Genomic DNA, 14,645 nt, shown 5'->3' with positions numbered 1-14,645 from the left:
AGGCGGACAACCTCAGAAACTATATGGGGAGAAGCAGTCTGTATACGGTAGGCACTTAGGAGATTTGTTAAATAAATTAATTTATACATTAATTAAAAGATGAAAGATTAGTTTTTTAAAAAATATTTCTACTAAGTAAATTCTTTGTTGATTATTTTAATCTTCAGATTCTCATGCTGTTCATGTTGACAGGCATTTGATTGCATTTGTCGGCTGTGTTTTTCCATCATTTCTGTAAATTATTGGGATTACACGTGATTTCCTCATTATAGTTCATACATTTCTTTATTTTAACAGTTTTACAGTTATTCCCATATTAATTTTATAATAATAAATTAGAAATAACTTCTAATGTATACCTCATTAGAGAAGGACCATGTCTATCATATTACTGTTGTATCCCCAGCTTTCCACAGTGCTTGATATAGAACATATACATTTGTTAAAGAATGAATTTGTTGGCATGGGGAGGGGAACAAGTAAGCTTCCAAAAATGTGTGCAGCAAAATAAAAGTGGGAAATTCGTCACCAAGGTCAGAGAAGTTCCTAGGAAACTTAAGTTTCAGAAGAAGAGAATGATTTGGGATAAGTTATAATAAAATACCATCCTAACTAGTAGAAATGGACATCAGTTAGGCTCCTATTTTTTTCAAGTTCTTATGCCTCTTTTTTTCTTTTCTACTTCATAGCTCCACCTGAAGAAGACTGCACATCAGTCACAGACCTGCCCAATACCTTTGAAGGACCAATTACCATAAGTACGTATCTCTTTTAACCTTGATTGAGTTTTCCTATTCTTGGAGAAAGGATGAGGTCCATTTTCTATGTTTTATAAAATAACACTTATTTCCCTAAGGTTAGGGACAGTGGCTATGATTTACCATCCCTTCCCCTTTTCCTTCGATGACTTAAAACTGCTCTCTGGTTTACCCCAATACATTGTTCCTCAAACATCAGTCATCTGAAAACTTTCACATTTTTTTGGCATCTCTGTGGACACAGAACTATCTTTTACTTGATATTTTTCATTTAATTGACCCATTCTTTTCTACTTAAAATACATTAAAAAAAAACTGCAAATGGAAAGCCAACATCTCTGATTATAAATAAAACGTAACCTTAAAAATAAATGTAAGAAAAATTAAATGATGTTTTTAAATTCTAGCTGCTGAAGGCTCTGAGTCTGAGCTATGTTCTCTCTCTCAGAGACAGGGATTGATAAGGGTCAGGGGTAGGGACATTCTGGCCCCCCAAATTTTCTGTTTGATTTAACTGGAGTATTGAAAAATGATAATAAAGGATACAAACTTCCTGATATGCGTTTCAGCATGATTTACAACATGTCGACCTGAAACCATCTTGATTATCCTCAGAAGTAGGCAGTTAGCACTGTGGAAAACAGAATATTTCAGCCAGAACTTTCAAATAGGTCAACCTGTTAACCTTGACCTGATCGACTCTGAGCCTCATTTTTTGAGAAGTATCACAGTGACGAGGAGGCTGGATTTCTGCCTCCTAAGAGCCAGACCCCTCCGTGTGCATGGGGACAGTGATGATGGTGGCAGGGGGACCAGAATCGTCCTGGACCACACGGTTCCAGCCCCCCACAGTTAGGAAAGAGATTGCCCCTGGCCTATACCTTGGAAAAGGAAGGGGAGGCCTGCACTGTGAGGTGTGCTGTCTACATCAGGCCTGGTTTGAAATCCTAGTTCTTTACCACCCGGGTGATCTGAGCCTCAGTTTTCTCATCCGAGTAATGAAACAACATATGAAATTTGTCATGAAAATTAAGAAAGATAATGTGTCTGATGCACTCCTGGCCCATAGTAGATGCTCAATAAATGCCCCATTTCCTTGGTCCCCACAGATCTCTCTCAAAGTCTAGACCTGTTCAAGTTTAGTCATATTTTCTCGTCAGAGCTTTATCTGCAGAGATAATTAGGGTGATTGAGACTTTGGAATGTTTTCAAATTTATGTTTTATTAATAGTTCTACTTGGGCAATCTAGATAGGCAGACAGACAGACTCATTAGTCCTACCAATGCCATACAGCAGAAAATCATTTCCGCTAAATGCACACTTGTGACGTGAGTGACCCATGCTTGAAGGCAACAAACACATTTAGAGGAGAACAATGCTCTTTCTCCTCCTGTCATTCTAGTCATCTGCTTGTTTAAACCAAAGACTTTGACCTTTGTACACATCTGTGCTTCTTCATTTTAGGTTGAATTTCACAGAAGATGGCAGAGGCTCTGTCGATATTTAAGCATGCTGATTTCTTAGCCAGGACTGGAAGTTCATTTAAACTGACAACATTTGCCGCTTAGAAAGAAAATTTAATTCTTTGTGGATTTTTAAATTTATAGGCATACCTCAGAGGTATTGCGGGTTAGGTTTCAGACCACCGCAATAAAGTGAATATTGCAATAAATTGTTTTGGTTTCCCAGCACATAGAGAAATTACATTTATACTATACTGTAGTCCAAGTGTGTAATAGCATTATGTTTTAAAAAAACATGCCTTAATTAAAAATATTTTATTGCTAAAAAATGCTAACCATTATCTAACAACGCAGAGTTTCCACAAGCCTTCAAGGTGTAAAACACAGTATCTGTGAAGCTATAAAGTGAAGCACAAATAAATGAGTTATGCTTGTATATTCCCTGCTGAGACCGATCACTTCCTTGTCTCCTATTTCAAATCCTTTCTCGAAATTGGTGGAATTAATAGCAACAAATATCACATGCACTTGAGAAGGGAGGCTAGGGACCAGGCAGGAGAATTATCACTTATTGAGCACCAACTCTGTCTTGAATACTACGCTAAGCATTTTCCATACAACATATCATATAGTGCTCATAGCAGAAGGTAGTATCATCCCTATTTTACAAATGATGAAACTGAAGCTCAGAGGGTTACCTACCTTGTCTAGAGCCACACGAAGCTGGGATTCGAACCTGGGGACTCCCAAACACACCCTTTTTCCCCCACCGCATTTCCAGGGTGTGTGGGTGGGCAGGGAGAGTTCACTTTCTTAGTGCATCGGTCACTCTATCCCCCCAACTAGAGAGGTAGTTAGGTGTTGGTTTGCTTCATAAAAAAGAAAAATAGCTTTGAAGTCTTCTAAGATAAGCCACAGTTTTCCTGCAGTCGGAAAACGTCAGCTGTCCAGCTCTGAAAGTGCCTTCTCTGTCTCCCAGCTATTGTTAACCGTGACGGCACCCGGTACACCAAGAAAGGGGAATACAGAACTAACCCCGATGACATCAACCCCAGCACCACTCCCGAGGAGGACATGAGCAGTGGATCCTCCAGTGAGAGAAGCACTTCAGGGGGCCACAACATCTTCCACACCCATCTTCCAACCGTGTACCCGACCTCGGACCAAGATAGTCCCTGGGTCCCCAGCAACCCAGAGACTACCCCAGCTACCAGTAAGGAGAATGAATCACTGTGCTTTCCAATAGCAATTCGTTTGCAAAAAACGTCTCTGCTCTTCCTGAGCGATCCCCGCTCACCTGTTGATTGCCTCCGTCTCTAGAAGGTGGTGACATCACCTGGGGAGGCGGGCTGCTGTGGTCGTCAGTGCACCGTATGCATTGACTGCTACCGCCTACCTTTTTTTTTTTCATCTACAAGAAGTACCATATTGGAGGTTTTTCAGAAGAACTTCCCTTGTTCTCTTGTCCCAGAGATATGGTGACAGTTCAAGCCTGATGCAGAAGCTATTTTCATTTTTGCATGTTTCCTTCTTGTTCTTATCCATCTGTGGATAAGGTTGTTTTCATAAAGTTGTGATCATAGTATATGCATGCCATTTCATCTGCTACTTTTCTCAGTTTAATTTTATATTTTTAGGTTTTAACCTGATTTATATTCATATTATTAATTGAGTAATAATTAGTCATATTCACCACCCATGATTTGCTAAGCAATTCCTTTGTGTTTGGTCTAAGGAAGCATACCTGATCAAAGTAATCTGCTTAAAAGTTTGCTATCCCAGCTGGTAGGGGAAGGTTCTTAATTCTTGCTTGGTTATGTGGGTGTCATTACTTTGGGACAGCTGGAGTGCAAATATGTAAACACTGCCTTAGATTTCTTTGGGTGTTTGGTCCCGGGGCTTCACTTTCATTGGAAGGTGTTTACATGTTCCCCTTGTCTCCTCCTCTGCTTCCTTCTTTGCTTTTCCCTTATGGTTTGTTTTACAACAGGTTTCCAGATGGGCTGCGTTCCTCCTGTGGAGGATTATTCACGCTCAAATAGGGCATCTGCTTCTGCAGCAGCTTTCCTACTATGGTGTGGATTTTCTCTTTTCCTGGCTACGGCTCTTGAGGGGTGGAACTCGGGTCTTCAAAGAGCGTGGCAGAAATTTACTGGTTTGCAAATGCTCCAGACAGGGCCCTTTTCTATTCCTCATCACCCAGAAGCCAGGGAAATCACCAGAGCACTAGGATTTTTTTTTTTTTAACATCTTTATTGGAGTATAATTGCTTCACAATGATGTGTTAGTTTCTGCTTTATAACAAAGTGAATCAGCTATACATATACATATATCCCCATATCCCCTCCCTCTTGCGTCTCCCTCCCACCCTCCCTATCCCACCCCTCTAAGTGGTCACAAAGCACCGAGCCGATCTCCCTGTGCTATGCGGCTGCTTCCCACTAGCTATCTATTTTACGTTTGGTAGTGTATATATGTCCATGCCACTCTCTCATTTCGTCTCAGCTTACCCTTCCCCCTCCCCGTGTCCTCAAGTCCATTCTCTACCTCTGCGTCTTTATTCCTGTCCTGCCCCTAGGTTCTTCAGAACCATTTTTTTTTTTTTAGATTCCATATATATGTGTTAGCATACAGTATTTGTTTTTCTCTTTCTGACTTACTTCACTCTGTATGACAGTCTCTAGGTCCATCCACCCCTCTACAACTAACTCAATTTCGTTTCTTTTTATGGCTGGCTAATATTCCATTGTATATAGGTGCCACATCTTCTTTATCCATTCATCTGCCGATGGACACTTAGGTTTTAATGTAAGGTTACTTTCTCAACAGTGTCTTAAATTTCTGTTAGCATCTGGCTGAGAAGGGTGATACAAATAGGGTTGGGTTGTGATCATTCTCCTCAGATTCTCTGAAACATTTCAAAAAGCACATATTTTCAAACTTCCCATGATTTCCCAGATTATTAGCTCTCCAAAGATTGTGTCACTGTATTGTCTGTAATTCCATGGACAACCCTTCTTGAGAGAAGTTTCTGCAGACCAGGCAGGTGGGCTGCTAGTTACTTGCTGCTTCTTGAGTTCCCTGCCTTCATAAAGTAGCCACATTGAAGGGGTTTATCATCAGGACATGCAATTTTGTCAGATGTTGGCAAACGCAACAACTAGTGGTCTCAGCAGGAAGCAGATCGGGTCTATCCTAAAGTACCATTTCCCACCAAAGAAGAAAATAGTGACAAAAGATATCTTGTGGGAACCAGATGAAATTAACATTCAAGCTGCTGACAGCCTATAGAGAAATAGTATTTCACATGTCCTTTAAAAAATGCAATGAGGACATTTTATAAACATTCATAGCACATCTTTTAAAGGACCGCGCCTCTCCTGCCTTAGTCAGCAAACATATTTTGAAGACCTACTACGTACCAAGCTATTCTAATGCCTGGGACCTATTGGTAAACACCATTAGAAAGTAATATTGAGGAGAAGAAGGATTAGTAACCTAGTCATTCATTCAACTGGTATTTGAGGTCTTCTCTGTGCAAGACATTGCTCTAGTTACTAGGGACTCAGAGTTGGACCTACCTTCACGGAGCCTATATACTGTTCAGAAATCAAGGAAATGATGTAGTTAAAAGTATGTTTACTTAAATACAAATAGTTCAGGATTTGGGTTGAGAAAAGAATTGTGTTTTCCTCTTTCCAGAGCGCTTAGTTAAGTTTCAGTAGTTTAGGAAGAGAGAGACGTGTATGCCCAGCAGAGTGAGTCCAGAGCCAACCTGAGAGTCATGGAAGTGCTATAGAACCCATTACGGCAGCGCCAAATAAATCAGCTCATGGGAAGAAAGGTGTCAAAGAAAAGAATCAGGTAGAAACTTGAACATAGCGTATGGTGTACTCAAACAAGTTAGCGCTGGTTCATGAATAGACCATAGTTTCTAAGCCCAGTGAGGAGAATCCCAAAACCTCATGAGTGTTGGACTCAGAGTTGGGACTTACCAGGAGGGAGTGATTGCAAATCCCCTCTAATGCGTACAGGAGGGCAGAAGTCAAGAGGAGGGCTGGCTGAGCACAGAGAAGAGTATCTTTGGCTTGTGTGGCTGATTCCATCCTTGAGGGTCCTTAGTGGGTGGCAATAATCGATCCAGTTACTTCAACGGTGCCCTCAAACAGCCTTCTTCCACATATCAGGGGTTGCTGGGGCTATGTGTGTGGGAATGCAGCAGCTCAGGAGCAAAATAATTGGATATGGCCCCCATTTGGTAATTCACAGCCTCAGACTCAGGATCAGACAGCAACAGCAATGGCAGGTCAACTGTTAGGTCTTTTGCTTATCTGTTGTCCTAAATGCCAAGCCTTTCAATGTTAACGGAAGGGACACCATTATCATGCTGAAGTTTCCTACTGATGTTCTGTCACCATCCTGAGAACAGGATCTTGGTACCATTTCATTTAACAGAGAGGCCCACAGATCTGGGGACATGACTGGATTCTGCCCAATGTCCTACTTGTTTTCCTTTGGCAACATGCACGTAGAATCAGAATTATTTTTCCTTCAGAGCTTCAATTAAGAGATTAATTCAGAACATGTCCTCTTGAAAGAAGTCTATTAGAAAATGCATACTCCTACTTTCCACTGATCTAATTATCACAGCAAGTAATAATAATAGAGGAAAATACTGATTTACAGATGGAAAGTATAGGCCCTGAACAATTGTTTGGACATCTGATACCTCAACTATAAAGTGTGGGAAGTGACCTGTTGCTTTATATCAAAATCTAAGCCTCTAAAAAGCTCCCTGGATGTATGACTGTTAATTCTAAATCAATATAAAGTGTTTTTGAGAGTTTGAGAGCTTTTGCGGAAAAAAGATTCAAAGCCTATAACAATGGGATATTATAAGCATACCTTCACTTACTAACTTTCGTTGATGGAGGATATGGCCATATTTCAAAATAATTAAGCATTTTTTATGCAGGAAAAGAGTTATGAAAATGGTCCTTTACATTTGCTTAGCTTATAATACATTGAATAAACTGTATTTTTTATTTTCACAAATACTCCTGTGAGGAAAATAGTACTGATGTTATGTTATGATTGCATATCATACTGATTAAGATAATGCTGGAGAGAGAGAGAGAGAGAGAGAGAGAGAGAGAGACTGACTGCAGAATTTAAAAAATGGTATTTTTTAAATGTTGACAATGTTCATCTTCATAGTACAAACACTGTGAAGGAAAAGGTCTTGTCAGTACTTCATCTTGTGACACTTCTGGGCTTTCTTGATAACTGGAAAAAAGAAATCTAATTCACTTTACTTTTGTACTTGGCGATTTAATGATGGTTTCAGCCTCTCTGCTTGAACTTTTTTCAGTTTTTTGTCTACTATTCTCTACTGTTCTTCTGATGCACATCATGGTTGCAGAAATGGCAGTCTTTGGAAGTTTTCAAGTCAAGACTCTTGCTTCTGGTCTTGTTAGTGAGATCATTGGGTCACTTCATCTTCGTTTGTCTTTCCTGATTGATTATCCTATTTTCAAAAACTGGGTCTCAAAATGTTCTGTTCTGCTTTGCAAAATCTAGTGTTGATATAAAAGCGACCATGGGCAGGGCTGCTAGGGAATTTGGATGCCAACTAAAGTGGAATGGCATCTCTTTCAGGCTTCCACCTCATGTGTCCTTCTTGCACGTATCAGGGGTTGCTGGGGCTATGTGTGTGGGACTGCTGGCAGAAGTGTCATACCCTAAATTCTTGCAGGATGATATTGGTTGACCAAGATAGAATGCGCGAGGACTCATCATCCTTTAGCATCAAAGACTCTCAGATGTGGAGAGGATCTTAAACAGTCTCGTTCCATCAACATTTCCAATCGTTTACTCTTTGACACAATTTTCCTGCTAAGTGCTCTTTCTGATGGTGGGGGTTATAATACTTTCTGTATAATATTGTCATTGTTGGAGAGTTCAGATTATTACCTTTTTAAATCTAACATCTGGAAGAATATTGATCTCCCTGAAATTCTCACCACAGGTCCTAGTTTGACCTTTTAGGAACACAAACAAAACTTTAATCCCTTGTTTATGTTATCACCTTTCAAAATTCAAAGACAGCTCTCATGCTCTCCTCAAGACTTCTCTCTTGATTAATCATCCTAACTTCAGACAAGTCAAGGTCTGTCCAGCACAGCTTTTTCATCTTCAAGTTGAGGAGCATGAACCAGATGCTGTTTAAGATCCTTCCATCTCTGACATTCTTTGAACCCTGGTTTGGGCCTTGGAAAGAAATGGAACTTCTGTGCTTTTTCCCTTTCTTTCCGCCATCTGTATCATGCATAGATGACTCTTGAGTGGTAAAAGAATGAAAGCACATACAATGCTATTTCTTAGGCACTGATAATTAACCTTTCAACAATCAATTCAATTATGGTTACAACAGCTGTGATGAGCACTAGTGGTACAACTTCCAAAACAGCAACCAAGAGGCAAGGAGCCCAGGATTGGTTTTCTTGGTGGTTTCAGCCATCAGCATCCAAGATTCATCTTCACACCACAACAGTAATGGCTGGTAACGAGTTATTATTATCTCATTTCTTATGTTTTCTTGGCAGTCTTCAGTAATCTTCATTAACCTCGGGGATACTGTCAAAGTCTAAAGTTCATGCTGGTTTCACAAATGTTTTTCATGACCCTGAGATCTATATGTTTGACTTCTTAGTACTAATAAGCAGATTTCTTCTTTCTATTCTATAGAATTAATGTAGCCCAGGAGGAGGCTAATATGGGAGCTGGAGAAGGGGGCTAGGTCTTTCTCGATGACAGAACAGAACTTTGACTCTGAAAGATGTTCTAAAATGACTGAAGTGATAAAAAAGTTCTTGACTTTTCATGAGAAAATAAAATAGCATAGGGAGAGCTCACAAAAATCTCCATCAGTGGAACTGTTTTTGGGATAGATACTCGTAGGATGCAAAGATAAATGGTCATTCTGAAAGATAGCATGAGTCTCATTCAAAATATAGGAAACCCCTTTCTAGTAAAGAGACATCTACAGTAACCACTGCGAAGAGGTGGAAGCTTTCCATCTCCTTTCCTAGGATTGCATCCAAAAGGGAAAAAGTGAGAATTTTCCCAAATATTGGCTACAGTCCATTCTAGTCAACCCTTTTGGGTGACTAATAAATGCCCTGCAAAATTTCTCTGTTAATTGACTAATTTTGTTTTTTTGGCTACATGCTAAAGTATTGATGGGAACTGCAGTATAGCTTTCATTTGCGTTCAGAGCTACAGTAATCGAATGCTAGAGAAGATCAAACCTCATAGCTGGGTGAATAGCAAATAGTGAATACAACTAAGGGATTTTTAGAGATGACTGACGTGTTTAGATTCCAAGGTTTTACTGAAGGTGGCTTGATAAAACAAATAGGCACGTGTGAAACCTTTTCGTTCTATTCTTGACACCCTAGCTTTCATGGCATATGGTTAATAAGCTAATAATAAATGCATCTGAAAACATGGGGCTGTGTTTATTGGCCTGTTTTTTCTTTTACTTGTTTGGTAGGGTTATGTCCATATTTATTCTTTTAACTTCCTTAAAAAGAGTGTTCAGTTGTGAAGATCATAGCCAGCTGTTTTTAGATCTATACATTAGCTTCAGAGACCAGAATATAAGAATTTGGGGTATAGAAGTCAAATCTCTCACTTTCTTCTTATGATCTTGGGAATCCTTTTATACATTCTGTGCCTGATTTTCTTCCTTTGTCAAATGGGTTGCTTGGCATCCAGCTCAGCCACTAATGCAAGTCACCACAACAGGTACGGATTCAAATATCATCTCAGCAGGCTGGGAGGCAACTGAAGAAAATGAAGATGAAAGTGACAGACACCCCAGTTATTCTGGATCAGACATTGATGATGATGAAGATTTTATCTCCAGCACCAGTAAGAATAATCAATTCCTGTAGAACCATCTATGCCAGGCTTATCGATTAATCTGAGTGATGCCCAAGAGTATCGATCTTAGGAAATAGTCAATATGAAAATTGAGCATAAGCCTATGATCACAGGTTAATTATACCTTGATGAGATTATGAAGGAAAAAACTGATTTTTTTTAATGGAAGCCAAAATATATTTGGAGGAGAAATGGAAAAAATATCTTTTATAAAATTTCTAATGCCTCAGGTACTTCCTGTTTTGTTTATTTATGTGTTAAAGCTGAGCTATGTAACAAAACAGTGCCAATTATTAAAAACAAATAGTGAAACCATTGCATGATAGTATCCAAATTCGTGACAATTATAAAACTTTTTGAGAACAGAGATGGAAATTGAGCTGAAAGGTCCTTTAAAAAAATTCAAAGGTTGGTCTAATATTCTGCCAAATGACTGAGTTTCCTATACATACCTGTCATGATCTGAGATATTGCTGCACTGAGATGAGATCCTGAACCTGACTCCATCACAGCTCTGCCTTTTTTTTTTAGAGAAGATGTGCCTTTGAGGTGCTACATGAGCTCTCTCAGGTCACAGAAGTCCTGTCCATCCAATTGGAACCTGAGGGTTTCATCCCCAAAAGGACAGCACCCCAGGAGGGAGGGGTCCAAAAGCATAGCTTAGGCCGGAGGCGTCTGAGTATATGACATCGATACAACAAATACTCGAGATGAACTATATGCTTTATATCTAAGCTTTCAAGTAGTGTATTCCTTAGTTGGACACCCCTGCAGAGCTTAGAGACCTAACAAAGAAACTCTCTTTAGTTACTTCAAAAAGAAAACCAAATACCCCAAGACACTGGAGCTTTACTATTATACTGTCTGCTGGGTTCAGGATGTGGCCACATCTTCTAAGTCGGGCATCAGGAAAGATGTGGTCTTGACACTTGAGAAACTAAACCCTCTTGAGTGGCAAGCCAAACAGATCAACCTGAAAATAAATTGTATCATCAAGCTCCAGGGGAAAACTTCCCTTGATATTATTTCATCTCTGTGGCATATTTTCCGATTTCAGCTCACTTTTCTTCTTGGCACCTGTGCACGTAATTCAGCATGATGCCCTCTCTCTTCTATAGGGGTATGATAACTGCCAGTTTTTCATGCTTACTGAGAATGTAGTTAATGATTCTAAACCTGATTTTATTAACTTGTGAAATAGAGCTGATAGTATTATAGTTCTGAAAAGAGTTTTGTATTATTTGGGTATCAAAATAAAGTTTGAAAGAATTAGGATGTATTTGCAAATAACCTTTCAGAAAAGACATTGATTCTGATTTTGTCCTGGTTCTTCTGTCAGGTGCATCTCCTCTTCCAGCCCTATCATTTTGGGTGACAGTATCAGGGCACTGGTGGATGTATGCCCCTTTTTATCTTTGGGGAGCTGCTGTGATGGTGGTTGGTTACCTATGGTGTTTTCTACTGAATGTGTGCTTCTTGGTTTTCTTTCATTGGCTATGAATGGCTTGCTCATGAAATGCTTTGTGTTTGATGAGAATACCATAGGAGTTTGATAAATATAAATATTCAGCAATGTACAGCTAAATCACATGGCTGTTCCAGGTAGATATTCTTTGTTAGAATCAACTATAGGAAAGCTCTGACTGCGCAGGGTGTTTCTTTCCCCACCAAAACTACTCATGATGTAAAGTGGTCATCATGGTATAACTTTTCAGGTATCTACTCTTCAGCCTGAGGCCCTACATGTAGCACACTTGGCAGTGTTACAGATTCCTTGGGCTTTCCATTGCAGAGGGTCCTTATAGACCGCATGGACAGGCAAAGCGCTGACGTCTTTGGTTCTCCTTGGTGTAGGGCTGGTGTTTTCAAAGCTGTTCTTCCTGCTGCTGCAGCTTCTTTGGCTGCTTTCTCCAGAAGATCTCATGTTCTGACCCCTACGTGTTCTCTGACAGAATGCAAAGGACACTGAGATGCTTAACAGTATGGCTGAAGCAAGCTGAAGGCACTGTCTGCTTTCCCTTCATTTCCACTCAACCATCTATACAGCCTGGTATAGATGACTTACTCTGTAGACTAAAGAAGGGAGACATATGCAGAACAAGTGGTGAAGGCTCAAGAAATAACATTCTCCTAATTACTTCAATCATCATTATCACAGTTTCAACCACACCACGGGTTTTTAACCACCCACAACAGAACCAGGATTGGACGCAACCGAGCCCAGGCCATTCGAATCCAGAAGTATCACTTCAGACAACCACAAGGATGACTGGTAATGGGTTACACATACTTAATTAAAGACTTTTTTTCCCTCAGAGTCTTTGATGCTGCAGAGGTCAATCATCGGGACACAGTGGGAAATCCAGTTAATATCTCATCACAGATTCTTAGTGAACTTTCATGAGGATACTCAGTTCAGCTTAGGAGTCATTTGTCAATTATATCATCTGGGCACAAGACATTGTATGTTGCTTCATTATAAAAATGAATACGGGGCTTCCCCGGTGATGCAGTGGTTGAGAGTCCGCCTGCCGATGCAGGGGACAGGGGTTCGTGCCCCGGTCCGGGAAGATCCCACGTGCTGCGGAGCAGCTGGGCCCGTGAGCCATGGCCGCTGAGCCTGCGCGTCCGGAGCCTGTGCTCCGCAACAGGAGAGGCCACAACAGTGAGAGGCCCGCGTACCGCAAAAAAATAAATAAATAAATAAATAAAAATGAATACATTAAAATGGTTTGTGGTGCTGCTCTTGATAAAGTGGTTGTAGTACAATAACAGGTAGTCATTAAGAAATTTCCATGCCCGTTGGTTTTCTCTTGGGAGATATTAGTGAATTCACTCAAAAGTATTAAGAGGAGATACTCAGAGGTACTATTTAGGCATCGACCATTAGATGGCATGTACTTTAATGAAAAAACAGAACAATCAAAAGTTGGTTGATAAAAAGTCACAGTGTATATAACCATCATCACGACAGATGTGGACAGAAGTAGCACCAGTGCTTACGGAGAAAAATGGACCCAGGAAACACACTCTTCTCTCAGTCACCATGGATATCATGATGAAGAGGAGACCCAGCATCCTACAAGCACAAGTAAGAAGGATGGCAGTCATCAGTTCTGGTTTAGTTGAGTTAGTGAAGTCACTCCAGAGAATGGGGAAGACTTTTTTGCAGACATTGGCTACATCTTGTATTTCCACGCAGTAATTTCTTTTATCCCCAGAGCATGAAAAGCTGCCAGATCTGCACACAGTTTCTTAGAAATTGGAATAAAATACTAACTTGTCAGGTGGCCCAAAAGGCCAAAATGTTTAAAAAGTTAAAATGTTTAAAAATATCTGACATACAGTTTTTGTGTTAAAGTTTCCCAGAGGTTCCATTTGGGTAATTTGTGTGTTTTTATGGAAATGTATGAAGAAGAGTGTGTTCTTTTGATGCTTAGTAGTGGGATCTGGAAAGAAAGCATGACAAGTGCAAGGAGCTTTGGAATTCTTGTTTTCTATAAAGATCTTTGATGAATCCAGTTTCTTTTTCACATTCTGTTCCTTGCTGCATTGTAGAAAGGCATCCCTTGTACTCTTTGGAAGAAAGTCAACCGCTCAGATGGTCTATATATGAATTCCTTGACTGTTCTTTTTTTGTTTTTAAGCCCAGGGTAACTTGGGGAAGGCTTTGACGCTGTTATTTTTACTTATGTGCAAACATCTCAGGTTTCCTAAAACAATTTCAGGTCTCACTACTGGCCTATGAGGATAGGACAAAAAAGGAAGTAAGAAGTGTATACTCTTCTTTTTTTATCTATCTCTCAGAGAGATGCCTATGATGTTTGGAATAAAAGAAGCTTTAATTTAGGATAACAGCTTGTAGCATTTTAGAAATTATGGTTCAACCATGATTCTCATAGCCTTGAATACTCCTAAAGCAAAAATGTAAGAAACAATCACTTAGAAGCCAAAGAAGTTTGGGAATCCATGGTTTGAGGAGGTCTTCAGACAACAAAAGAAAAGTTTCAGACATCAGCTAGGACTGAATAGGTTACTACCTCCTGGACATTGTACTGAATACACCCATCAGGCCTATATCTCATTATTGACCCCAACAGATTCGATATACGCATGTGGATTATAGGCTGAGTTAACAAAAGAGTCTTCTGATAGAGGAAGGACATAAGAAACAGAAGTCTCTTCAGAATGGGATTCTGTACCAGTCCCTTTGGGTCCTAGCATTGTATTTTAGAAATTATTTAAGACGGTTAGTACTTAAAAAGTGGAAAACTAAGAGGCTTGGAATTAATGATCCTATTGTCAAAAGGTGGGGGGGAGGGCCATGATTACTGGAGGGTAGTTGCAAAACAGGACATAATAGAACCTAACAGAGGGAAAGCAGCACTGCTGCAGCAATTCTTTTATCAGGACTTGCAAAACATAAGTGATTCTGGGCATTATCAAAAGAACATTTACAACTTCCAGAAGAGAGTC

General features: G+C 39.9%; 1 protein-coding gene across 40 annotated transcripts in view; it reads left to right on the top strand.

Annotated features, from left to right (window-relative positions):
- The window catches only part of CD44 (CD44 molecule (IN blood group)), an 84,862-nt gene that overhangs the window by 44,548 nt on the left and 25,669 nt on the right, over nucleotides 1-14,645 (top strand). For 9 of the 40 annotated variants that reach the window (XM_067749397.1, XM_067749396.1, XM_067749404.1 and 6 more), the window contains exons 4-9: nucleotides 690-758; nucleotides 3,202-3,435; nucleotides 8,656-8,784; nucleotides 10,002-10,157; nucleotides 12,328-12,441; nucleotides 13,144-13,260. In XM_067749397.1, the coding sequence (XP_067605498.1) occupies nucleotides 690-758; nucleotides 3,202-3,435; nucleotides 8,656-8,784; nucleotides 10,002-10,157; nucleotides 12,328-12,441; nucleotides 13,144-13,260 (819 nt within the window). The remainder of the gene's footprint in view (nucleotides 1-689; nucleotides 759-3,201; nucleotides 3,436-8,655; nucleotides 8,785-10,001; nucleotides 10,158-12,327; nucleotides 12,442-13,143; nucleotides 13,261-14,645) is intronic. The other 31 variants (XM_067749420.1, XM_067749426.1, XM_067749429.1 and 28 more) reach the window with 10 other exon arrangements.

This window comes from Pseudorca crassidens, chromosome 9, assembly GCF_039906515.1.
Source record: "Pseudorca crassidens isolate mPseCra1 chromosome 9, mPseCra1.hap1, whole genome shotgun sequence".
Taxonomy (NCBI): domain Eukaryota; kingdom Metazoa; phylum Chordata; class Mammalia; order Artiodactyla; family Delphinidae; genus Pseudorca; species Pseudorca crassidens.
This window is presented reverse-complemented; position numbering and strand designations above follow the sequence as displayed.